Source organism: Gymnodraco acuticeps, unplaced genomic scaffold, assembly GCF_902827175.1.
Source record: "Gymnodraco acuticeps unplaced genomic scaffold, fGymAcu1.1, whole genome shotgun sequence".
NCBI classification, from domain to species: Eukaryota; Metazoa; Chordata; class Actinopteri; order Perciformes; family Bathydraconidae; genus Gymnodraco; species Gymnodraco acuticeps.
The window spans coordinates 7,562,581-7,588,162 of NW_022990238.1; the positions used below are offsets into that span (position 1 = coordinate 7,562,581).

The 25,582-nt window shown below is 41.8% G+C and overlaps 1 protein-coding gene across 1 annotated transcript; it reads right to left on the minus strand.

Annotated features, from left to right (window-relative positions):
• Positions 1 to 10,558: 10,558 nt before the first annotated feature.
• On the minus strand, positions 10,559 to 25,375 carry LOC117548315 (neurexophilin-1). The gene is made up of 2 exons (XM_034219494.1): positions 24,907 to 25,375; positions 10,559 to 12,537 (listed from the first exon to the last, which is right to left on the minus strand). Exons 1-2 carry the CDS (start codon positions 24,961 to 24,963, stop codon positions 11,764 to 11,766), a joined length of 831 nt encoding a protein of 276 aa, XP_034075385.1. The 5' UTR covers positions 24,964 to 25,375; the 3' UTR covers positions 10,559 to 11,763.
• Positions 25,376 to 25,582: the final 207 nt, after the last annotated feature.

The following is a 25,582-nucleotide window of genomic DNA, read 5'->3' on the forward strand; positions in this document are numbered from 1 at the left end:
ATTTTAAACGAGATTTTATTGTAGATTATACATGTTACTGATACCAATTGTATGATATTTACCTTGTTCATTAAAAATAAAAATATAAAATATAAAATATATATAATTTTTAAATATATTTTTAAAAAATATATTTATTTTAATTTAATTTTTTTTTTTTAATGTGGGAAGAGGTGGGGCGGCGCCCCTAGCGCCCCTATTGGCCGGCCGCCACTGCTTGCAACATACTTTAGTTTGTACCTGACATTTTTCCTTCGCCATTCTCTGGCCTTGACTGTGATTTCAGCTGCATTCCTCTTTGGTGATCCGTTTTTCTCATTCTCATTTCTCAGTATTTTCACTTTCCCCTCGCTCCCCTGCCTGATGCCGACTCTTTCTCCCTCCATCATATCGAGCTGTCCGTCAGTGCGCGGCCTCGCGTCTCTTAGTCTTTGATGGATGGGGAACACGTAGGAGGAGCAGCCGTCCTTAATAGACACGGCGGATTGAAACGCCGGGGAAGTAAATGTTAAGGGCCTCATAAAACATCCACTTCCCCGCCCTCGTTCTATGCTGCCCTCCCTCGCATCACCCACACACCTCCCTCCCACAATCACTCTCCCCTCCCTCCTTAAATCTCCACCCACACACCACCGCTGATTTATCAGTCATCTGCAAGTGTCTCTGTCTGTCTTAATACTCACATTCCTTTATGTAGAGCTGTGTAGCTATTTGTACTTGTGTTTTCGAGGACATGATTGTATTTTTGTTCATCCAATCTGACCTTCCAGCCGACGTCCCTTTCTGATGCTGGTAAAGGATGGAGTGAGAGGAGAAATACTTGATTTACAACCATCAGATGTCTGTAAAGAGCCGTAGATCAGATTGTAAGGCCGTTTGTGGCAGTGATATGTCACTGCGTGTGTATATACAGTGACCGTGGCGGCCCTTTGCCCCTGACCCCAGGTAATTGTGCAGCTCCTACTGGGTTCTCGAGATGTAGCAGGGGGATTAAGAAGACACTGGTAATGTTGATTTATTTCCTCACGCCCCGGGCCGAGACAAAGGAGCCATGTTAAAGAGCCTCCATCAATAAGCCAGCGCTCGGCTACCATGTTTGCGCGAGGCGGTAAGGTCAGCTTTTAAAGTTATGGCTGCAGGGTGATAGCTATACCGCTGAATAACTCAATTCCCCCCAAGGTGGAAGGGTCAAGAGGAGTCAAGGACAGTGGCGAGGCGGGAGGTGGGTGGAAAGTGAATTAGACAGGAGAGGGGAGACTTTCTGTTTCATCTGGAGCATTGACCCTGGTCATAATTCCAATTGCCTGACTTGTTTGATGCAGAAAGAAATCCCTCAGTGGGAAAGGAATTGCCTCCCCCAGCAGCTCCATAGTGAGTGTGTATGTGAGGGCTTCTGACCATGATTTAGATCTTCAAAAACGCACCTTGAATTTAAAATCTCACAGTAGAAAATATTTGAGGCAGTTCTATATGTATGTGTCTGAAAAGACAACCTGAAGCCAATAAGAAGGCTCTGCAGATTCAGCCATTAATCATCATAATGCAGGAGGCATCCAGCGATGAATTAGAATCCCCTGGCCCATGCAACCTCAATAATCAAATTATTTAAAAGCCAAAATAGAAGTTATAGTTGTATGGTAACATCTTTAAGGTGAAGGTCGACACATTACAGCATAGCAAGGCAAATGGCATCAGCTCCCTGGTGGGCTGTTTTTCCACAGTGGCAGTATTTCAAAGCTAACGTCAAGACGTGTACAGCGAGCTCTTGTTGAGGTCATGTTTGGAGCTCAGCACAGAGCAGCAAAGGAAGTCGTGTTTTGCCAGACTACATTATAACATCATGAGACACTCAGATGTGCTGATTTAGGTTTTGGAGTCTTGTCTTATATTTAAATGGGGGTTGGGAAAAGTACAGGCAGCTAGGCTGACGTTATTCTGCAGGTAATGAGCAGGAAAATATTTGCTGAATAGAGATATCTATCATTGAAATGAGCAGGGTGTCAGCACATTATAGAGAACACTCTTTGAGATTAGGGACAATGACAAAACTAGCTTGGCTGTAAATACTTGAAATCATGTGTTTTTTCAGGTCGAGAGTATTACTGTACATGGGTAGTGCTGCATGTCTGTGCACATTTGGCTGAAGTTAATTATTTTTGTCTTAATGACTATAGCTGAGCCTTTTATCCTTGTCTGGAGTCTGCTGAAGTTGTTTACTTCAATTTAAAGGTGCCATATCTGTGCTTTTACATTTTTAAATCTCATTTTGTGCTTCTTTAGACTTCATATTACATTTCAGAGAACTTTATCCTTTTTTCTCCACTTCCTCTTTTGTATCTTAGAGCTGTAGTTGTTACTTTGAAAATGATGACCCAAGATACAAAATGTTCTACAGAGCAACTGAATTGGAGAAATGCGCATAAGTAGTACTTTTTCATTTCTGAAAATGATTTGTTTTCACACTTTTCATATGAACAATAGATCACACGGCTACTTTTGCTGCAGTCAAAGAGATCTTGCATGTAGCGACCATGCTGTGGGGATAAGGTGTTGCTGGAAATAACATATCGTATACCACTTCCATTTTCCATAATATGACACTACAGTTCACGCACTAAACACGTATGTTGCTGTACTGTATGGCAATATGGTCCACATATTGTAAACATCATGTAAATCAAACAATGCTTGTACTGTATGTTAACTACCTATTTCACATCAATTGACAGACAGAGTTAGAACTAGCTGGTGGATATTCTGAAGTATTTAGCCGCCAAAGAGCCAGACATTTCCTTCGGGAGGTGGTGAAATGCTAAAAGGAGATTGATGACTGTTGTCCTGTATTTGTAGTGTATGTGTGGTTAAGCCACTTTTTGCTGGTTTGACTTAAGTAAATAATCTAAATCCTTCTCCCACCAATTTGCATTCACACTGAAGTCTCTGCAAAGGTGCTCCTTAGTCTTTGCCCTTTTTTGGCCAACATTTAAGACATTCCAACACTATATGTGAGATAATTAATCTACACCAGGCTGTGATCCTCCTATAATTTGCTAAAATGTCAGACTGAGACTTACTGCATGACCGTCCATTGTCATTGAGAGGTCACATTAAAGTCTAGTTTTCCAATTACCTTCCAGCAATGAACCTGCTCTCTGTCAGAGATTTCTCTTTTTACTGAGTTGTAAACAGAGAGCCCAGCCACCGATTTCTCTTCATTCAGAGCAATAAAAAGAGGTATTTGCTGCACAAAGTTTATTCAGATATTTTACAGACGCACCGTGGCCAGACTTTTTCATTTCTTATGAAAACACTCTGGTAGCATTGTTAATGCTGTTTTGGATGGATTTTGAATACTCCTGAGGTGAACCAACTGTTTGTCCATCCAAAGCAATTTAGTGTTGTGTGAGAGGAGATTTACTTTCACAGCATTTATTCATGTGCCATTTGCAGTGAGTGCCTGTAGGAGGTATGCCGCTGTTAGATTTTCGAAGAACCTCTGAACCCAGGAGGACACAGTGTTCATACATATTTTACAACATGTTTCACAAAGGTTCAAATACTTATTAAAGCCTCTTTTACACAAAGTTACCAGGGTGTTACTGGCTCACCTTAGAGCACATACACCAGGCTACGAGAGTATGCTTTTTGAAACTGCAAAAAAGAGCAAACACACTTCTTAAGGGCTTGACATGAACATTGCTGAACATTTTTTTTCTTGATAATGGCTTGTGATTAGCTGGTTTTGCTTCTGCCAATGTTCTTCTTATGTTTTAAATATTAAAGTTTTCCAAAAAAAATGGTTGCCTTACGGAGAAATTATCATTTAAATGTGGCATTAGTTGAATCTTATGATACTTCCTGAAATAGTTGACGGTCTCTAGGTGGGAAATTGGCATTAGATATATTTTCCACATGTGACCCCAATGCTGGAAATGTTTTCTAATCATTTCAGGGAGAGATTTAGGAACAGAGATTAGCTAAATAAAGATTCTAACTTGAGAACTTCCTGTTTCCCTTTTCCCAAAAATAAGCAGGGAAGTATTCAAATATGACAAGGAAGAGGAGGCAAAGACTGACTTAGGTGTTGTTTGAATGTCCGCAGCTGAGTCTGCACATCATTGGGTTTGTGAGGAACTTGTGCAGGAGGGCTCATAACCGTGTGAGCCAGACATGCTCCCATGACCGTCCTGGGGATGAAAGATTGCTGTGTGTGTGTGTGTGTGTGTGTGTGTGTGTGTGTGTGTGTGTGTGTGTGTGTGTGTGTGTGTGTGTGTGTGTGTGTGTGTGTGTGTGTGTGTGTGTGTGTGTGTGTGTGTGTGTGTGTGAGTTCCTGCTTGCATGAGTGTGTTCGGGCTCTTTGGTAACTTAGGGGCAATATAGGGGGAGCTTGAGGGATATGGAGCGTTGCCCGGAGGACAGCACTGAGGAGGTGTTCGGGAAAGATAGAAGTAAAACCCGGGCCAAAAAAATCCATCAGGCTCAAGTTTTTGAAGGACAGTTTCCCAGCGAGAATCTCCTCCTGTCAGTCCCTAGGATGGGTTTCTCAGCGGGAGAGAGCTCCTCCTCGTGAGCTCCTGGTTGAAGGTTAAAATGTGGGAAAAAATGGACAGGAGGAGAGAACAAGCTGTGGAGAGACAGTGATGGAGAGCTGGAAAGCTAACCTTTTCCAGCTCTTGTTTTATGTCTCCATCTCCCTTCCTTCTCACGTTTATCACTTGATATGAGCCCTTAGCTGAGCACCCTTTCTCTCCTCTGAAGAGTTTGGCATAAACACTTCTCAGTTACATGAAAAGAGGAGAAACTGTAACATTTCACACCTCCCATGCTCCATCCCGATTCACTCAAACACACACACACACACAGATGCCTACACAGTCTTTGCCAAATGCGTGTGCGTGCACATCCACACATCCCCACCTGATCGTCTTCTAAGGGAGTGAATAATTACTTTGCCAAAGGGCACAACTGTGATTCCTGGTTGGTATTTAAAGCCTGAATTTAAATCGCCCCTCCTCTCCATGGCTTCCTTTAGTTAAGTGGAAATGTCCTTTTTTTGGGCTAATACAGAGATCACAGCCCTGATGTCTTCTTCCTGGCCTCCAGCTAATACTGCCACATTCCATGACACAGACGCCCAGCTTGAATTTCCACATCGGCACGGCGACGTGTGAAGCTATTTGCTGTCAGCCGCCACAATTCAAACTCCACTTAACCTATTATTGTGTTACAAGATGCAGCGAAGTGCAAAACCTTAATGTTTGATGTTCCATGCCTTGTTTTCTGTGTGTTAGAATGATTTAGAGATCATACTGTTTTTTCAAGCCGAGGTAGGGAGTTTTGAGTTGATGAAGGTGTGTGAAATTCTTCCCCTCTAATTAGTTTATTCAGTTATTCTTTCCTCTTCCCACCATTCTGTAGCCCTAGGCCATCTGTGCTTTCTTTTTGCATCAAGCTCTCCACCACCCTCCCGTTGTTTCCTCAACCCCTTCGTTGCACCATCATTTTCCAACCTCTCTTGCGGCCTGCGCTGAAGATGTGTGCCCTGCGTCGTGTGTCCAGTCTGTGGAAATACACTGATAGGGGCTGCAGCGCTCTATCATAAGTAGAAGCCACAGGGGTTGAGAGGCTGATCCTGTATTTGTCCTTGTCTGATGTAACTCCTCTCCCATGATGCTCTGTGGCAGAGACTGGGGCCACCTGCTTGTCCACTCTTCTCCGGGCTCCATGATTGGCGTGGTATGGGCAGAGAGACTATTAGGATGCTGAAGCATGAAACCACTTAAGGTGTGTTTGTGTTGTGTGTGTGTGCGTGTGTGTGTGTGTGTGTGTGTGTGTGTGTGTGTGTGTGTGTGTGTGTGTGTGTGTGTGTGTGTGTGTGTGTGTGTGTGTGTGTGTGTGTGTGCGTGTGTGTGTGTGTGTGTGTGTGTGTGTGTGTGTGTGTGTGTGCGTGTGTGTGTCCATGTACATTTGCTCTTACACTTGTGTGCCTGTAGTAAGAGCGTGACCATGACCACCCCTACACATGATCCAGAATATCAAAGAACATCAAGTATATTTGAATTCAGCGGGAGTGCAGCAAGGTACGCTGTGGAGATGGTATCCAGGGTAACAAAAGCCCTAATCAGCTTCTATAAGATCTGCAGCCACAGTTTCACTTGATGTGGAGACAGATTGACTGTTAATGGTGAACTAGGTTTTTGTATATATTATATATATATATGAATTCATCTTTTTTTAAATTAAACATGTATAACTCACCACATTATGCTTTAAGTTTCACATAATATCTATAAATGCACAGAATTCATTCTTCTCCAGGTGAAAAAGCCTTTGAAACCACATTTACACTATAATGAGACACACAATCTCTGAAACCCAGACTAATGACATTTTCAGATGGGTTAACAGGCTAACCCAACACACCGTTTCTATATTAAGAGATTTGCAGATACATTAGTAATTTATATGAAGAAATAATTTACAAAAATAGATTAAAAACAGAATTATGCAAAGAAGATTATCCTTATTGCAGGGGTTGCAGGCTGACAGAGAAACCTGTATCATATTAGTTACAGATGACTGATGAAATCAGATTTGTAATAATACTTCAGTACCACCCAGGTTCTGTATATCATCACTCTGGTATACCAGCTTAATCCTCGTTGATGATTTCAGAGTGTGAAGAAATGAGAGTGCTGTTGAGCTTCGACTTTGTCACCACTGTTAGGAAGGGGATGATGCTGCCGTGTGCAACATTACACTTTGTGGTGTAACATGTCATGAAGGAAAATGACACATAATTATTATGGTACAGGATAAAATTGCAAACCTGATGGCCTTGTTATTCAAAACAAAGTGCTAACAAGGAGTCAGCGCCGTCCCTTCTGACTTCTCTCTCACTCTCCTTGTCTCTCGTTACATATTTAGTCTAGTTTTCCCAGACACACGTTTTCATACCTCAAGGTTATTTTTCTGAATGTCTATTTATCATTTAAAGCTTTGCACGCCTACTCCCGCCTCCTCACGCCATGACTAGTTATTTTCTCAATTGACTATAGTCCAGCTTCCCATTATGCTGAAATGCCCTTTCCTCTCTGAGAAGCTCACACTCCTGAATTGTTTTATTTTACTGGACAACCCAAAGCCTCCGTACTACTTGTAAAACATTATGTCCATTATCAATGATTGTTGCCTGCAGTTTCCACCCTCTGTGTGCACGTGTTGCTGTATACCTGACCATGTGCTTGTTGACCCATATGCTGCTCTCAGATTATCACATTAACCTCAATCCTGCTTTCTTCCAAATTAGATTTCTATTCTTCTGTCTCCATGTTGACTTATTTGCTTCCCTTTCATCATCTCCGGCAAGGTTATCCTGAGGCAAGCAGCACTTTTATGGGAACAGGGGGGCGTAGAGGAGGGGTGGAGGGCTTGGCTTTGCCTCCAGCCATGCCTTAATCGATCTTGTTTTAAAGGATGTTGTGAGCTGAATTTTTCAACCCGTCTCCTCGTTAACAGTTTTCAAGATGTAATTAAGAAGATAATTAATTTAATGTCAATTACATCTTAAAATGAGCAGGGAACGTAAAAATGCACAACAAAGAAGAGTGAGAGAAGTGGAGAGAAAAGGGAAAATATGGAGAAAAAAGGAGGCTAATTAGTAGATGGTGTTGTGTTCATGAATCATTCCAGTTGAAACATTTCCTCCCTCTCCCTTTCAACCCCATTTTCCTCTCTGCTCCTTGTTCTTCTTCTGTTTCTCACTCTGAATGTATATCTGCAACAGCCCGCGGCAAAAAAGAAATTATCACATATTTTGTTGCCATTGGCACACAGTATGGGTATGCAAATATGAGGGAAAAAAGAGACTTCAGCATTGTTGGCATTCTCTTCCTACACATAAAGCACAACCAGATATAAGACTGAAGTGATTCAAGTACTTCTGTGTACTTTATTGATTTTTTGACTGTTGAAAAGCACAGTAAATGCCATCATATCATCCATACAGTATATCATCCACATGACATAGAGAAAGAAAACCATGAGGAACACAAAAGATTAAACAGACAACCTCCACTGCATGACCCACATTTAAATACAACTTTATTCAGATCTGAGGACTCTTAGCTTTTATATATATATATATATTTATATGTATATTTATGTTTTCGAAAGGTCAGGTTTTGTTACTATGCTTTGCTGAGGGGACTGGTGTTGCAGTCTCTAAGGCCAAATATCCACATGTCTGTTGGCATTAGATGGGTCAACAGTAAGGCTAACACCGTCCATCCCACAGCAACATGATCGCCTCCTAAACTTAGTCCAGCAGCCTTCCTTAGTTCGCCCCAGAGAGGCGGAGAGGTTGGAGTCTCAGTGTATTGCTCTGAATCTGAGAGGACGAGTAAGGAACAGAGTGAGGGGCTTGCTCCCAGCATGTAGCCCAACATGTGTCCTTTTTTTCTTCACAAGTTCACTGCTGTGGGCTCATGTTGCCCAGCTTTGATTCCAACATGTGTGAGTATCCAGCTTCTCTCCGGACGCCCTGCGGGAGGCGGGGAGAGGAGTATTGAGGTTACTGAGGCGTATCTGTGTCGGGCACTCCATTGGCATTCTCTCGAGGAGATTTTATGTCCTCACAATCCAGGGGTTTATGTAGGATGCTTTGAACAGGGGAGAGGAAAATACCTAAACCAGCACATCTTAAGACTATGCGTGAACGCACAATTGTTTGATGGGATACAGATATAGAGAGGAATAGATAAATACAAAAGGAGGGAGGAATGTTCTCGCTGTTGATGTTCTGTTAGCTCGGCATTAAGCTCAGGGATTAGCCAGCTCAGCTCAGCGCTGTGCTCAGGGGGCCGGGAGGAGCAGCAATGAGGAACTACCCTCCGCAGGGTTCAACACCAGGGTAAGCAAGGTAGCGAGACCATGGAGGCTGAGGGCAGTCAGCCGGGTCACACACAGGGAGACAACAGCGTGAACTCTGCAGGACATATGGCTGAGAAACATGTGGACAGGGGCAGAGAGATGGAGGATGAGGAAATGAATGAACAGAGCAAGAGGCAGTGGTTAATTCATGCTGGTTGATGTGCATTTTACAAGCCTTGTATCTCATCAGCAGACAGGACTTACATCTATATTGCATGTTCCGCTGGGACTCTTTATATGCTTTAAATATTAATGCTGCATTACTGTGATGTGGTCGGAATAAGAAGTAGTCCTTACAAGCTTTCTCCTAGTTGGCACTCTCAGTGGTGGTCCCCTTTTTAGGAAATTCCACTCACATTATTTATATTGAGACACATGTCAACATATATCGGTGTATATAGGCAACATTGTCGAATATATAATACGGTCCTGTGCAACATAACTGCTTACTCAATTATATTTCGAGGGAAACATATGAGGTTGTGGGTTTCAACAAAAACGCAACAAAACTGTGAGAAATGTAATCGTTAAGCTTAAAATATGTATGTTTGCTACTAAAGTTAGAGAAGTACAAATGTCAACCTTGACTTTAGATTTGACCCAGGACACAAAGAGCGTTCTCCTGGGTAAAAGTCTGGCGTTTGTCCGACCCATTTATCTCTCTCGACCTTGTTTGAAAGTGGACCTCAGCATAGTTTGAAGAGAAACATATTTGTGATACATCAAGAACAAGTGTAGTCGGAGAGAAAATAAGTTATCCTCGATACATATGGCAATGCAGCGTAATTTTTAGGTTGATATTTGAAAAATCTGTTTCAATAAAACAATCACACGCAAGAGGAGACAGAGGTTTGCTTTAGCCAGATGAAAAGCATTTATCATTGCTGCGGGTGGTGTAGCTGTCTGTCCCCTGCAGACTGACTCATGCACTGCTGCCATTTGCTCTGGGCCACAAGTTGATTAAGTCGCATATGGAGAGGAGCTACAGCTACCCCCGTCTTTCAAAGTGAATTAAGGATCGCAGAGCTTTGATGTGCAGATTTACAGGTCTTTGTTTTTCTATCTTTAGCCCTGTGACTGTGTTTTTCCTCCTAGTCTTGCTCCTTTATTTCACACAGAACAGCCAAGGCAACGCAATTATATCTGGCCTTACACCACCCCCCACAAGAGGACGGCTTCATGGTGACCACTCACTGCCGAGCCATCCACCTGAGACACGGCTGCACAGCCCCCGTGGCCGCCAAGCTTTCTCTTAGCTAAATCCCTGACATCACAGCACGTTGGCATCAAACACATCTCCTGATGTCACCGGTTAATGACTCTTCACACCTGTCTTGTGACTGTTCACCAGAAAAGTCACTGTGGCCTCTCACCAAAACAAAGTCAGGCTACATAATACCTAGCACTCCTTTCCTGATACTGTCTATGAGGGCAACATGAGCCAGCCAGTGGTCATTTATCTTAATGTGAGCGGTTAACTCAGGGCCGGCTCCACACAAAAACACAACTATCCCCATGAACCTCTTCCTATCCTCCTACTCGCTGACTTGATTTTTAGGAATACATTTCGCCGCCCTCTCATTGAAACCTTAATTACTTCTAAAGGAGATTAAATTATAGGTAATTATTATGATAATATTTTCATTTATTCAAGATAACAGGCAGACTTTAGAGAACACAGAATTTGTCGGGAGAGAGCAATCTGCCTTACACAGTCAAAGTTATCAAGGCGTGAAATCAGGAATCCTGACGGCAACAAAATGTAATCTTTTTCATACAGAGGGGACAATAGAAGCAGATGCATACTCCAAGTCTTCTTCTCCACTTTAATTAAAACAGCTCACTGAATCTCTCCCTCTCTCACTCCCCACCCCCCTCTCTCTCTTAAGTGTAGAGGGCCAATTCTATCTCTATGCAGAATCTAGTTATTTTCCTCGCACTGAACTTGTCTTAAGCCCTGGCCCTGGATCTTTGTTGAGCAATTGCTTTTTCTTGCACATTTTTATTATTTTTCTCTCCCTCCTTTATTGAAATGGAGGTGGCATTACTGAGAGATATATTGTGATTACGTTTGGCAGACTGCAAACAAAAACCCTGCATTGACAATGGGATGGTGGGATGGGGACAGTGGGGTGAGGAAATGGGTAAGAATAAGAACTTTTTTTGGGACGGACTTAAATGTCACAAAAAAATATGCCCTTTAAAAAGATGTTCTATAGTGTCACCGCAATGATCCAGTGGGTGCTTACGCTTTACATTCATCTGAAATACAACTCTGTGTGTTCCCTCTGGGTTTAAATCATGTACAGTGTGCGATGATAAACACTGTACAGTATGATGTTTGTCATAAAGTCTGCATTTGTATACAACTCTCCAGTGAATCATATCAAAGGATTTATATGCAAGTGTTCTCTGGAAATGCTGCCTTGTGACTTTGCAGAAGAGCAATGTAGTAAAGGGTGATTGAAAGGACATTCAGACAACATTCACCAATGACTTCATGGGAGAGAGAATTAGCTGGCGAGAGACAAGTTGGCATTTAGAAACTGGAAAGAAGTAAGAAAGTGCGCGTTTGATTTTCGATACCAGTCCAGTTAATGAATGCTGCACTTCCACATTCCAAATGTCCTCATTATCTGCATACTGTACTTTTTGTTTTGCATATATGTTAAATACATCTTACAATATTCAGAGCTTTTTTTGAAGGTGTCTTGCTGCCACAATGGCATTGAGGATGATTCACAGCCCCGGTTTCCTCCTCGTTTTTGCAGTCACTCCTACTCACCCCCTTGTACCTCTCCCCTCCCACCTCTCCTCCCCCCTGAGAGTCTTCTAGCCCGAGGGCAGGTAGGGCATCTCATTGTGATAGTTATAGTCCGGGCAGACTTTTTGGACCAGGCGGTAGTCCGTACTGTAGAAGGAAATGTAGATACAGATGACCTTGAAAGGCTTGGAGCAAATCCAGGACACGTGGCTCTGAATCTGCTCCTGAAAGCAGGTCTTGGACGGGTCGTAGTTGCACAGCGAGGTGCGCTTGCTGCGATCCACTTTTTCATAGTCCACGCGGCAGTTGAAGATCTTTGAGTCCTTGGGGTAGACTACGCTCTGGCGCTCCAGGTCAAACTCCACCGCCTTGACAGGTGGCACCAGGCTGACTGAGATGTTGCCCTGGCCCGTGGAGTTGTGACGGAAGTAGACGCTGAACGTGCCGTTACCGTGGTCCACGATCTTGCCGGTGATTAGCAGGTTAAGCCTCACCGTCTTGATGTTGGAATAGAAGTCTCCCCAGCCAAACATCTTCTTGAACTTCCCGGTCTTAACGATGGGCCGACGTTTGACCCTGGAGCTGGAGGAGTCGGGTTTGAGCAGGTCGCTCCCCAACATCTCCCAGAATTCCTGTTTAGAAAACTCCTGCTTGGAGAAAGGGATGGGGGTGCGGTAGGGCAGCTCCAGAGAGGTGGTGTTAGCAGCTCTGCTCTTACTCTGGAGCATCCAGCGGCTCAGGGGCGACAGGGGGGCCTGCCCACTCAGGAGGCCCACCGTCTTGGAGGAGTCGTCTGAAAAGCTATTGGTGCTGGAAGAGTCGTCTTCCTGACCCAGGGCCACCTAGAGAGAGGAGGTGGGGGTGGGGGGTGGAAGAAGAAAATAGAGAAAGAAAGTACACAGTTATCAGCAAGGTAGAAAGAAAAGTGTACAGAAAACAAATGAAAGGCTTAATCGATACTTAATTTACAGCTCACACCTCTAGTGGTAGTCGCCATGACATTCTATCAATGTTATATATATAAATAAAAGCTTGAAATTTTGCAGGTATATCTATTATTACATTCTTTTGTTTACCCTGGCCGTGAGAGAAAATTCTCCTTTATGTCTAGTTTTCACAGAGCCGATGTAATTCCCTAAGCTCTCCAGTAATGGGCTCATATGCTACTTGACGCCAGAGGGATCAGAGAACAGATTTAAAGAGAAAATCCACACTAAAACTGAATTCACATCAAGTGTGTTACTCCTGTGGTCTCGGGCAGTTAAATCAATATTTGTGAAGGTGGACAATTTTCTACAAAGTCTATAATCCTGTAAAACAATAAAGCTCTGTCATTAAGAAACACTTTCAAGAGTTATTTCTCTGACAGCAAAGGTCTTGAGGTTGATTTATGCACTTAGAAAGTGTCTGATGCACCACAACGAGCAGAACTACCTTCTGCGGCGCTTCAATAATCATGTTTTAGCTAATTTTAAGTCAAACTAATTCAGATAAGGTCACTTGAAGAAAATCTAATTGGAAAGAAATTCAAAATTCTTATACACTGAAACTCCAAGAGAACACTAGGCTGTGTTTCCTGTTTTAAAGTGAGCTCTTTGCTTCTCAAGCACATGTGTGAGTCTGAGAACAGGGGAAACTATTATTGCCTCGAAAGATTTGGTTGGAGGATCAAAGAGTTTGAGGAAAGGGAGCTGGGCAAGCGGGTGGGGCCCAAGAATAAAGTGTTATGTCCAATTAAGACCTCCAGTGTTTTAATTAAAGAAAAAAATCTACATCGGCACACACACAAAGCTGTCAGATGTTAACATCAGCTGAGGGAAAGAGAAGAGGAGTGAGGGAGATAAGAAAGTGCTGCTGTGCTCAGCAGTAGCTTTGTGTGAATGTGAGAGCAAAGTATTGGGTAATTATTTAACGGTAATGATATTAACAGGTAGCTTCTATCTGATGTGTCATTCAAGTCACCAGCATTATTGTCCTTTGGCAGTGGGGAGCTCACCCACACGTTGTGCATTTGGTGTACTTGTACACGAACAATAAGTGATGCAAATGCAGGATAAGTTTGTGAATGTGTGCTCTACCCGGAGAGATTTCACAACGATGCATAATGCATGCATGCCTGTCTGTTCTCTGATCCATCTACTGTCTTGACTGCCAGGGCTTCCTTATACAGGCTTAGTCAGGATTATTAAGTCAGACTCATTTTTATTCCATTTTATGCAGGTTTTTTGAGCTCGCCCAGATTTGCTCTGAGTCAGTCAGAGATATTGATTTTCCGTCCCTCTTAAAACATGTATTTCCTTTCATAACAACGCGTATCGCATTTCAACTGCCTTGCAAGGATTCCCGCTGATGTGGTTGTGGTCTGGTGTTGGGACTCCGATGAGAGGACTCCCCTCTTCCTCTTATCTGGCCCGATTACCACTTGGATGTTAGAGGCCAGACGTCCTCTGCTCCAGTTACCTGTCTGCTGTTACGCTACACTGCCGCTCACATCATTCAGCCTCTCCACGGGGGGCGATAACTGTCTTGACAAAGACTCCTTCCTCTTGAATCCGATAGTTCTGATAGCTTCTTCGAGAATCCCAAACACATTAATAATGAACAACAATGTTGAGGTGCTGAAGACATATTGATTTGAATCTTTTCAGATGTGTCTTTGTTTTTTCAGAGGGGCAGTTAAGGGCAGGCAGGATGACTTTGATGACAAATACATCATTCCCCACGGCTCCTATTGAAGGACAAGCGGGTGTTTGATTTCTATTCTTCAATGAGCTGGTGGCTGCTGGGCACAGAGCGTAACACTCGCCTGCCTCCCCAGATAGTGCTTAAGATCTCCTGCGGTGTCTTAAAAAATGGCCCTTTAGGGTTCTTGAAAAATATGTTGCTCTTGATTTCTATAAAACTGCCCCTTGCTTTTAAGATCCAGATCATTTTGGCAACACTGCTGCTTGTCTAGAGCGACTCTCAGATGGCGCCAACACTCCTATCTGAGCAAAAACATATTGCAGCATGCTTTGCTGTACAGTAACCTTTAAATTGAGCAAGGCATCCCTCCCTCTCCCTCTCTTGCACAGTCTTCATTAAAAAGCCTGAGAGGACAGGCTGCAGGAGGAGAGATGAAGAGAGCATTGTGCTATTGTTGTAACAGTAGACTTAAGTGTCTGGCACTGCTAGAGGTGTCAGATTCAGTGTGCAGCATCATTGTCAAAAGACAAATGTTAAAATGAGCTCTAAAAAATAAAAGAAAGCACCGAGCAAGAGCTGCAATTACTACTCCAGTGTGAGAACACATGCCGTGTGACTGTCCACACCACCATGTCTTCAAATGCAATTGTGGCTCAATTTTTTAATCTAAATGTCTTATAGCATCGTTTTTTACATATAGTCTTTGCATGTTTTCATGATTTGCTGAACAATGCGTCTTACTGTTGCAGAGGTCACGCGTTATACTGCAGCACAGAACATATTTTTCATCATTAAATATTATAACAATCACTATTTTACACTCCATTCTGAAAAACTGCCTACTACTCCAATTCTCTTGCCGCTCTGCATTTAACTAGCAGAGTATATGAGGTGTAAGATTTAACTATCAGCACGCATCCAACTTTGCCTTATGCAGTGTAAGCAAGTTGGAGGAACACCCCTGAGTTCCCTGTTGTTTTCGCAGTGCTTAAAGATTAATGCATTACTCCACTTTAGTGGAATATTCATACTTTTTAGCAAGCGTAAGGCAACATTGTTTGATTAACAGTGAAGCACTTTTTTCCAAGAAGTCACCCTTTGATGATGCACCCCAATTAATGTCTACTTCTTTCAATGACTTGTGTTGTAACATTAAAGAAGTTTGTCAAGTGACAAGATGAATATTTTCAGGGCTGCAGCTTTTAATGTCAAAAGTTTACTGTTTCCTAGCTCAGAAAACTGCACCATCTACAATGTGAACCACATTCAAATGCTGTTTGAAAGGCCTGTACAAGTTATTTTCAGACCAAGTTTGTTTTGTTTCATGAAGCTTGGCAAGATGTATCCCAGATTTAAGTACTGTAGGCAAAGTGTGGGCGATGGGCAATCAGGTCTTAGTGAGGGGGCGGAGGTTCGGGTGATTTTGTCATTTGTCATGTGGGCTAAGTGAGTCAGTGAAACGGCTGGAGAGGATGGGAGGTGGCTGCAGGCTCTGTCGCTGTGGTAATTGTGAGTCATTCAGCCTCACTGAGCACAGGCCCCAGGCCTCTCTCCCAGCAGGGAGTGTGCGGAGGGAAGTGATCCTCACAAGCCTGCCAGCTTCACAGGCAATAATCAGCCTGTTACAGTGACAGGTACACCATTTTAACCCCTTCCCCCAGAAGCACACTATAGTTTTAATGCAGCAGAGAGATCAGGGAGCCACTTAACTGGAATCTGTGCCATAACTTACACAGAAGCTTGGGACTGACACCAAACCAGTGTGTCTAGCAAAGGATATTCTTCCGATTGAGACTCCTACTTCAGTTTTAACGTTTAGACTACTTAAGTTACGTTAGAGACCAATTAGCGGTGCAGATATCTTACTAACAGCTATACGGAGTACTTAATTATACTGAATATGTAGGAATAAAACTCGATATGAATTTAAAAGGTGATAATATACAATCGTAGTCACAACTAGCTTCTGCTGCCCCCAGGTGGAAAAAAAGTCAGCTTTTGCAGGTTTAAATACAATTTTGACTTTACCTTTAACAATATGTTGCATCGTTGTGTTTCATAACATCAATTTGAGTAAGGAATCTAAATGTTTCTTTCACCTCTGAACATTACAAGTTTAAATGTGCACTCTTTACCCATTTCAATATATATTTAGGACATATATATTTATTTGTATGTGCACTGTAAACTGCCTATCTCTGTCCAAACAAGCAGACTTACCCTGCAGTTACTTATGGTAACCTACAGTTATGACTTTGAAATTGTATTTTTATGGATGCATGATCTGGATTGAAAAAAATTGATTGATTGATACAGAGATCTTCCTGTAGAGACACCCAGCAGGGCCGAAAGCATGCGCGTGTCCTGGGGAGCTGACAAGTTCAATAACCACTCCATTTTCCTCTGACTGTTGAGTTGAAATCTTCATCTTTAATATGACATCAACATTTTATTAAAGACCCAGGCAGCTCAGATTTCTTAAGTGTTCGTCAATGCTTTATTCTTTTTTTTCTCTTTCTGCTTTCCCCGTCTCCAGATCTAATATGCTCACTGCAGGAGCCTTCTCTATAACATGATTAAAGTCTGAAAATGTCTTTGCCCTTATAACTAATTATTCTTCTGGCTAGTGTAGATCCTAAGAAGAGGTGAGGGAGAGAAAGGTAATTTCACAAGAAACAAGCCATTTGACTCTTAATGAATAATTTACTCCTGCTTCTTGGGGGTCACTGAAGATTAGATCTGCAGTGGGCGAACAAACTAACTACTCTGAATGTTTTTCCCCAATCTAATCTTTCTTACTGCATCTTCCAACCTCTCCGCAGCTCATTTTGGATAGGTTTACTTCTGTGGTCCAAGTGGGGTTTAGGCTCATTTTGTATGCTCAGAGAGAAACAGGCTCTGAATTGGCTATTACATTTTTTACATTATAAGATATTGACAAACTGGCGGTGCAAGGAGGGTGGACAGGGGACTGTTTCTCCCCAGTGTGTCCCCAGTGAGAGAAGCCTCGATAGGGTAGAGCTGATTAAAGCGGTGTTACAGAATTCACACCTCTCGGGTAAAAGCTGGAAAGAATCTGCTCTTGTCTAAGGGAGGTTCAGGTATAAAAAGCGTCTTGTTGTCTGACTTAGTGCTGCAGTCTTTCAGTACGATTCTGAAAAAACTACCCAGGAGATTAAAATCACAAATACCTAAACAGTTATTCGTTTCAATCCTAAACTGAAAAGCAAATCAATTTTGCTTTGTTCTTAAATTGCTTCAGTAAAGGTCAACTCAACACAAAAATAATTTAACTGTTAAGCTCCCACCTGATAGTGTGTGTAAATATATGAACAGGCTCCAGTCACACAGTAGCAGTAAAAGTATGTTAGTGAAAATCTTTAAATACAGATGTGGTTGCCCAGGTGGGCCAGATGTGTGTACATTATGGTGAACACAAATGCATTACTACCTGATTGTCAGTGTTGCAGGCTGCATGCGTATAAGGCTACAAAATACCACACCCGGACAACAGCGAAGCACCAATCTGGCACTGCAATCTGCTTCTTTAGCTGAAGTCGAACTTTTTTCTGTTTAGCAGCAGTCTTCAGCGCATAACGGCAAATGTGAGACGGGAAGTGAAATCTGATCACGAGTGCTTACACGAGTGAAACATTTGACACGCATCCTCACAACAGGTGTGAACTGCAGTCTATCTCAACTGCATTAGAACATCACCAAAGGGAGGGACATTGTGCTGACTCTTAAAACAGCCTATGTGTGAAGTGACAAGTGACCTCGCAGTAAAAAGAATAAAATAAATACGACATTTGTTAACGTCCAGTAGCAAACATTTTGTTGTTATTCTTCTACAAATGTGACTCCTGTTGATGTTTGAACACGTTGGCTTTGACATTGCATACTGTTATCTGTCTCATACCATGAGTAAAGGTTTCTTTTCACCAATACTTCCTTAACCCTAGCCAGGCAGTTATAGTTAACTAAACTACAGTGGCAACAGCTCAGAATACTTTGTAGATGTGTCACTTTTTAATAAACTTAGATCTAATTTTACGTTGGGTCAGCAAATGTCAACACCTTTCCAAAATATGAAACACTACAGCTCCCAACAGTGTAACTGGGAAGTGGTGCATTGACCGCTTAAACTGGACAAACAAAGGGTAACATAATTGCTTGTCTTTGCTGTCATACATGTTTCACAGCAATACATTCTCAATTTAGGGATCAGTGTACTCTGCAAAAACTGTTCCTATTATCCATTTATTATAGTTGAAACACTCTTTCAAACTCAGCCAAATTCCCAGATCCCTGTGGCTGTGTGCTATTTTAATTGGAAACCCCAGTAAAGACCCTCAGCAGGTCTTGTCTGGACATGTGCACCACGCTGACCCCGAAAATCACTGTACCATCACCGGGCTGCACACTGGTAACCTGCACACTAAATGTTCATTCATGCAGAACACACTGTTTACAGATTGTGTGAGAATATAAACCGGCTTTTGCTCCGGTCTCATTCTGCTGTAGTATCTATTTGTGCTGTAGTATCCAGCTTCAGTTTCCTTCATCGTTAAACTGCACTGACAGCCTTATGTTCCCCCTTCAAATAAACCCACGTCCCCTGGTCCCACATCGTCTTTTCTAATATTGTTTAGATGCATACTTGAAAGGGTGAAAATTCATTCTATATTGACACTTTCCATAACACTTTCACAACGCACTAAAACAACTTTTACTATTGTCAGTTCCAGCCGAAGCTCTCTGAAATTAAAAGGTCTCTTATGGATTTTCCCATCCTTAGTTATTCCTCCGTGTGAAAGTCAAGCGCATCTTTATCTGTATCCTCTGGGAGTTACACCCACTCAATCTACCCAAGGCTATGAGTAATTTTTCTTTAAGCGTTGCACTGTAATCCACCTTACAGTACTCCAACAGGCAGACAAACCCACAGATATTCTTCCTGGATCTGCTCTGTCTCCCCGGCATCCTCCCAGAGAGCAATGCCACATTAAATTGTGCTGGTTTTGAGCAGACAACGTATTCTGTCTCAGGACAGCTCTGCGCTTTACCATGAAGGGCTGTCAGTGTGTCAGGGAGTGTGCTTTTTCTCTGTCCGTCTCTCTCAGTCTCTCCCTGTCTGTCTCTGCTGTGTGGCCGCAGGGAGCCTGAGGGGGGAGGAGGAAAGGGTGGGGGGGGGAGGACTGGCTGCCGGCTTCCTCGATGGGTGGTCAGAAGGGAAGGGGTGCACCTCTGGGGTCACTCTTACTGTGGTTGTGCATAACTCAAGCTGTTTACACCACAGGCAGGAAACAACATAGGTTATAACCCCAGCACCCCTTCTCATTTATAGCTTCTTCGTTGTTCTTTTATTATTATTTTTGTCATGCTCATTGTTCGTTTTATTTATTTTTTAACAATACATATGGATCTAAAAGTTTGAGCAAAACATAAAGTAAGAATTACACCAGATGAGCTGGCAGAGCCAAAAAAGCCACAAGGTCTGTGTGGCTTGAAGAAAACATGAAATGAAAGGACAAAAACAACAATCATGCAATTACCTGAGCAAACCATCTACTTTAATACATTTAGACTCACAATAAGGTTCTAGCCATGGGCATTCATAAAGTTCATGGCTGGGGCTGAGTAAAAATAATGTATAAACTGAACATTGTGCAGTTTGTGGACTCAGAAAACTGTGGCCCTGGTAGAACTTGTGAAATGGTTACGGCTATGACTAAGAACGCAATACAAAAAATGTTTGATGACTATTTACTTGGTTAATTCAGGTATTTAATTTGATCTTTTAAAATGTTTAATACTCTTTTTGCTTGTGTTGTTCCATTTACTGTCCAAAACTTAAATATGCCATATAATCTTCATATTGTGGGAAGCTGGAAGCAGCGAATGTGAAAAATGTTTGCTTGAAAAAGGCGATTTATCTAAATAATTGTATTTTTAAGTTGTTGCTGCTTTACAAATGGGAATGAGTGTAGTTGCTGTATCATACACAATATAAATCGGAAGATGTCATGACCTGATGACAAAGTACAGGACAGATGCTCTGCACAATAAACTGTTCTGTCTGTTTCCGCTGTAGCTCTGCACTCAAACCCTCCCTTACGAGGGAAATTATACAATTATGAATGAGTTTGTGTTTCCTGCAGCTGTGTGGGATGTGAGGTGGAGGGTAGAAGCTTATGAGCTCTGACATGCAGATTGCAACCGTGATGGCAAAGAGGAAGACTCAAGAGAGCGAGAATGCCCAAAACTAAAAAATCTGTATTCACTCTACTGCTGCTGTCTCACATTTGTGTCTGCATGCAATATAGAATTGATCAGACAGTGAGTTTTCTTCCATTTGTATTCTCAGGATTAAGGTGGTGTTTCTGCTCAGCCCGGGATGTATGTGGGTGGACAAGGTCAGCGACCCTGTGAGGAATAAAGGTATCTAAGAAGCATGAATCTAAGGCTTTGTGACATTCAAAAATGGAGATTGGAGTCTGTTCACGATTGCACAGTGTATTGTTCATTGCTGCACGATGCTGTCTGGTGGAATTCCAAGCAACCTCAAGGCAGTTTTGCTTAGTTTTGTATGCCTTTTTGTTGTCTCAGTTGTTGCTTACTTGCTCTTTGTTATGATTCAAGTGTCCCATTGCTCTCTCTACAGCCTAATCACAATCCTGGTGTTTGGCTCTGTGAAGCATTTAGTGTAAGAACTGTTTGTTTTAATTGACATGTCACGTTAAAAAGTGTGTGTTTCCTTGCTGATGGAAAAGTCAAATAAAGGGTGATGGTAAAAGTTTTTAAACTAAAAACACATTGTAACAGCACTATATCCATATGTGTGTCATATTTTCTTTGTATTATTAAAGCACAAAAACCTTGGAATATATATAAATGTCTTCACAGAGATTCAATCCGCATTCTGTGCAGAGCTGCAGAGGTGACACTCAGCTTTCAAGCAGGATGGTCAGCGTCCTCATCTGCACTGAAAGCAATCAGAGGGAGTATATAACCTTCCTGTCTCTCATGGCCAAAGAGAAACTACCTGAGGCTCATGTTTTCCAGAACATTATTGTGTGAAAGAGCAGTTGTGAGCGGCTGCATCCCCAGCGATCTCTACCACATGTGGGTTACAGCACGTCATTTTCTTTCATTATTGGCTCTTTTGTGGGTGTGCATTTACCGCAATATTAGCTCCTAGTATAGTATTCGTTTATTAGTCCCCGAGGGGAAAATGGGTTGCAGCACATCCCAGAGGCATTTGAAAAGTTAAGACAATACATCACTGACAACAACATAGACACAGATAAAAACAAACAGACATAAGAAAACCAGATATCGGCAGACATCCTAATTTGTATTGACTGAGTGAAATGTTTGAAACATTTGAGCTATTTGAAATGATGAGACACGATGATCGAGAACATAAAAGGAAATGTGTTTGGAATGATTTGAAGGGAAGTCTGCAGTTCACTTGCTCAGATGCCCTGTTCTGTTACTGTTCATTTCTTTATTGGTAATTATTCAGATTGTTGACCTTTGCCCTTCCAGTTTTTACTGGCTTGTCCGTCGATTCAGATTGTCAACCGTGCGCTGTGCATGGTTTAGCCACAGTTGTAATTGTATGTGGATTCAATGTGTTTATGTGCAAAGGGAAGTAAACATCTGTGAGGACTGTCAATGAGGTGTATAAACGTATAAGGCAGATGTTTAACTCATTCCTTTTTTAGCCCTTTATCTATACCTCGTCTCACTTCTGCTCATTAACTTCATCAACAGTCTGTACCTCTATAGATACCTCTATTTTCTCAGCGTATTGCATGCGCTCATTTACATTTTCTGCATTAATAAGTGAAGGATTATGTCCTAACATAGACTGTGACTTAGATAGTAGAACTAAAACAAATCGTCAATTAATCGATTGGTCGTTTGAAAGCAAAAGATATTATGATATTCGGCTCACTGTTGAATACATTTTTCAAGCGAATTTCCAAAACATTTGGTGGTTCCAGTTTCTTAAATGTGCTTTACTGATGAGCTTTTTTCTCAATTTCAAATCGTTTTTTAGACCAAACGATGAATTGATGAATCAGAACATTTAAAATCAGATAATTCCGTAATGAAAATAATCATTGCAGTTCTTTTGAACATCTTGGCTCTGCTCAACCAACAACTGAATAATGTCCTAGTGAGAGGACATTAAATATCAAACTATCCCCCTAAATATTCCACAGATTATTTTCCTGATATATGCATATCAGAAATGTAGCTCACCGAGACAAATGTAGTCAGCTTGCCGAGAATCACAGAAGAAAAATAACTCTAACCACTTCCAAAAATAAACATAATTTCTCAAGCAGTCAATTATACAACTGAGATGGTTTATATTATTCATAACCCCTCCATTCAAATACGAATAATAATTAACATTTGAAACACATCATTCATCACATCAACAACAACCATAGTGGCACCTTTTAATACTTGTCTATATTCGAAGTCATTTGGAAAAGGCCCCTGGAGAACTGAACCCTCTCTGAGAATTGCGGCGCTATTACAACAGAAATTCATCCAAATCGAATTTTAATGCATAGTAGGCTTATACGATTATTAATCACGACTCTCTTGAATAATAAAAAGTTACTTAATTTATTAATTGCTCAATAATTGATCAATGTCATGGGGCTAATGAATTACCCAAAATCTCCTGCTGAGAAATGTCATGTACGTTTTTCATAGATACATGGTCTAGCGTGGGAGAAAAAAAACCAATTAATTTCATTATCATTAGCCACAGAACTTTCTGGTTATAAAAGGCTGTATAGCCCTACAGCTCACAGAACCAAGACAACACAAGGCTGAGGTTTAAGCCTATTATCCACTCTTGTATCTAGTTATTCAACGGCTGAAAAGGCATTCATCCTCCATATTTTAAGTCAAAGGGTGGTCTCTTCTCTCTCAGAAATCGGTCAATACTCAATAAATCTGTGTGTTAAGTATTTTACAAGCCATGTCTATCAGACCTCGAATCACTAAAAGGGCCATTACTTCACTGTGAGCACCTTAATAATACGCTAATATGAGAATCACAAGGTCATCCTAGAAGGAATACCGGCACAAACGGATGCATCAAACAAGCACTCAACCTCACTTGAATATTTCCACTGCACTTTCTTTTGGAGCTTGCTCATTTCCTGGGCCCTGTGTTAGTCAGCCCAAGGGTTTCCGAGTAGACGACTGTTCAAGTTTTCTCATGTGAATCAAAAGCTGATTTCTCATTAAAGGCTGCTTTTTAATAAATCTGTGAGCATACATGAAAGAGGAGTGGGCGATCCAAATGTGATAGTATGGTTATGTAATGCTGGATGTGTTCATTAGGACTGCAGAAACAGTTCATGTTTACACATCTGGTGTTATAGGTCAGTGGGGGTCCTTAGGGAAGCTCTGCTTCACTTGGGTAACATAAAATACTCTTTTTTTACAATTACAATTCAGAGAATCTGAGGAAATGTTTCAAAGTTATCTCACCATTCACAGAATACATTCTGTATTTAATCATACTTTAATTGAAAAGGTGAGTCCTCAGAATAAATACTTTACAAAAAGAGGTAGTGTATCCTTCTTTAGACATGGGAATGTGCACACAGTATGATTATGCATTTCCTATGTCCACACATGTACAACCACATGGTCATTAACATACAACGTTGTGGTAGGTAAATTAATTTCATATAAAACAAATCTGCAAAAATGTGCTGTGTCTGGTGTTAGTTGGTTGTTTTATGCCCTAATTTACATATACATTTTGTTTGCAGTATGGTGCACGCTGTGATAACTCAGAGCATGCATATCAAACAAGTAACAGTTTATATGTATTTTGTTTTAGTTGGCTCTTTTCTTGCTTTGGCTTAAAGTGGGAAATTACACCTGCATGCATACGGTGCAATTTATTTAGGTGTACTTGTCTTGTAATTATTTCGGTAAAAAATATGTATTCACGTACAGTTACAAAGTTTAAAGTGACTTAAATATGCTGATTGAGTGATGGGTTTAGCAGAACTGTCTCGAAATACGCACACTGATTGTAGATTCCGGCGTGTGGCACAATGCTCCGCACAGAGTGTCCGCTGGGAATAGTGATAGTGCACCCGCCGTACCTGAGCCGAGCCGGGTCAAAGTGAATGTTATTTAGTGTACTTCATAATTAGAAGTAAATAAAACACAGATGTCGCCGCAAATGCACTTGGAATCAGCGAGCAGAGCACCGCAGACGAGAATAATCTCTGCAAGAAACACAAATGACCAACACTTCTAGCAATGTATCATTTTGACCAGCATCTCAGCTTTCAGTTTCCACACAATTGTAGTAGCCTATACCTTCGAGTTTATAAGTTTTGGGATGCAGACACCTTACAGTAGCTACCGTGACGCAGGTGCAATGTGTGACATGTAAAATAAAATGTAATTTGGAGCAAGATGCGTAAATATTACAGCTTGACTTTAACCCACTCCCACTGTTCTCTTACCAAACAAGCTGTTCCGTTTAGAAGGAGCAGGATGAAGCCGTGGTTGGGACGCATCATTCCGGCGCGTAAAACCCACAGCTCCCCCTCCCCGGTAGCAAAAAAATGAAACGAAAAACTCCCGCACACGGGTTTTTCCTCCTTCAGGAAGATGTTCTTTCTCCGGCACCGGATTCCTCTCGGGTGACGCACGGTCCCATGTCCAAGGCAGACTAAACTGCTGCTTCCACAAACCTAAAAAAAACCGCAGAAACCACTTTGAGTCCCCCTTTTCTGTCTTTTCTTTTATAGTCAAATTAGTTGTGGTATGACAAATCCATGAATATGCGGGAGGCTTTTATCATCCATGCAAACAAATAAAGAGATCCCAGCTCAAAGTAAAATGGTTTGACTGGGGAGTGGGTTGATCATATCTGGTCATCGGAACAGAGGAGATCCTGGAGTGAAGGAGCTGCAGCCTCCTGCAGAAACTCAGCTGAGACTGGCAAGAGCTAACACACGTTTAAACAGTTTCTACTCTCTCTCACTTCCTCTCTCTCCCATTTCTCTCTATTTCCCCCTCCCTTATCTCTATCTCTCTCCACCTATCCAGCAACTCCTTCCTTTCCTCTGCCAGCCACTTTCTAGTCCTATCCCCTCAATTCATTTAGCATGCAATCAAAGGGAAACAAAGCTATTC

Excerpts from the sequence above, each read along its gene's own strand:
- LOC117548315 (XM_034219494.1), bottom strand. The coding sequence starts at position 24,963 with ATGATGCGTCCCAACCACGGCTTCATCCTGCTCCTTCTAAACGGAACA. Across the intron at positions 12,538-24,906 it reads TAAACGGAACAGCTTGTTTG|GTGGCCCTGGGTCAGGAAGA; the intron begins GTAAGAGAACAG and ends TCCTCTCTCTAG.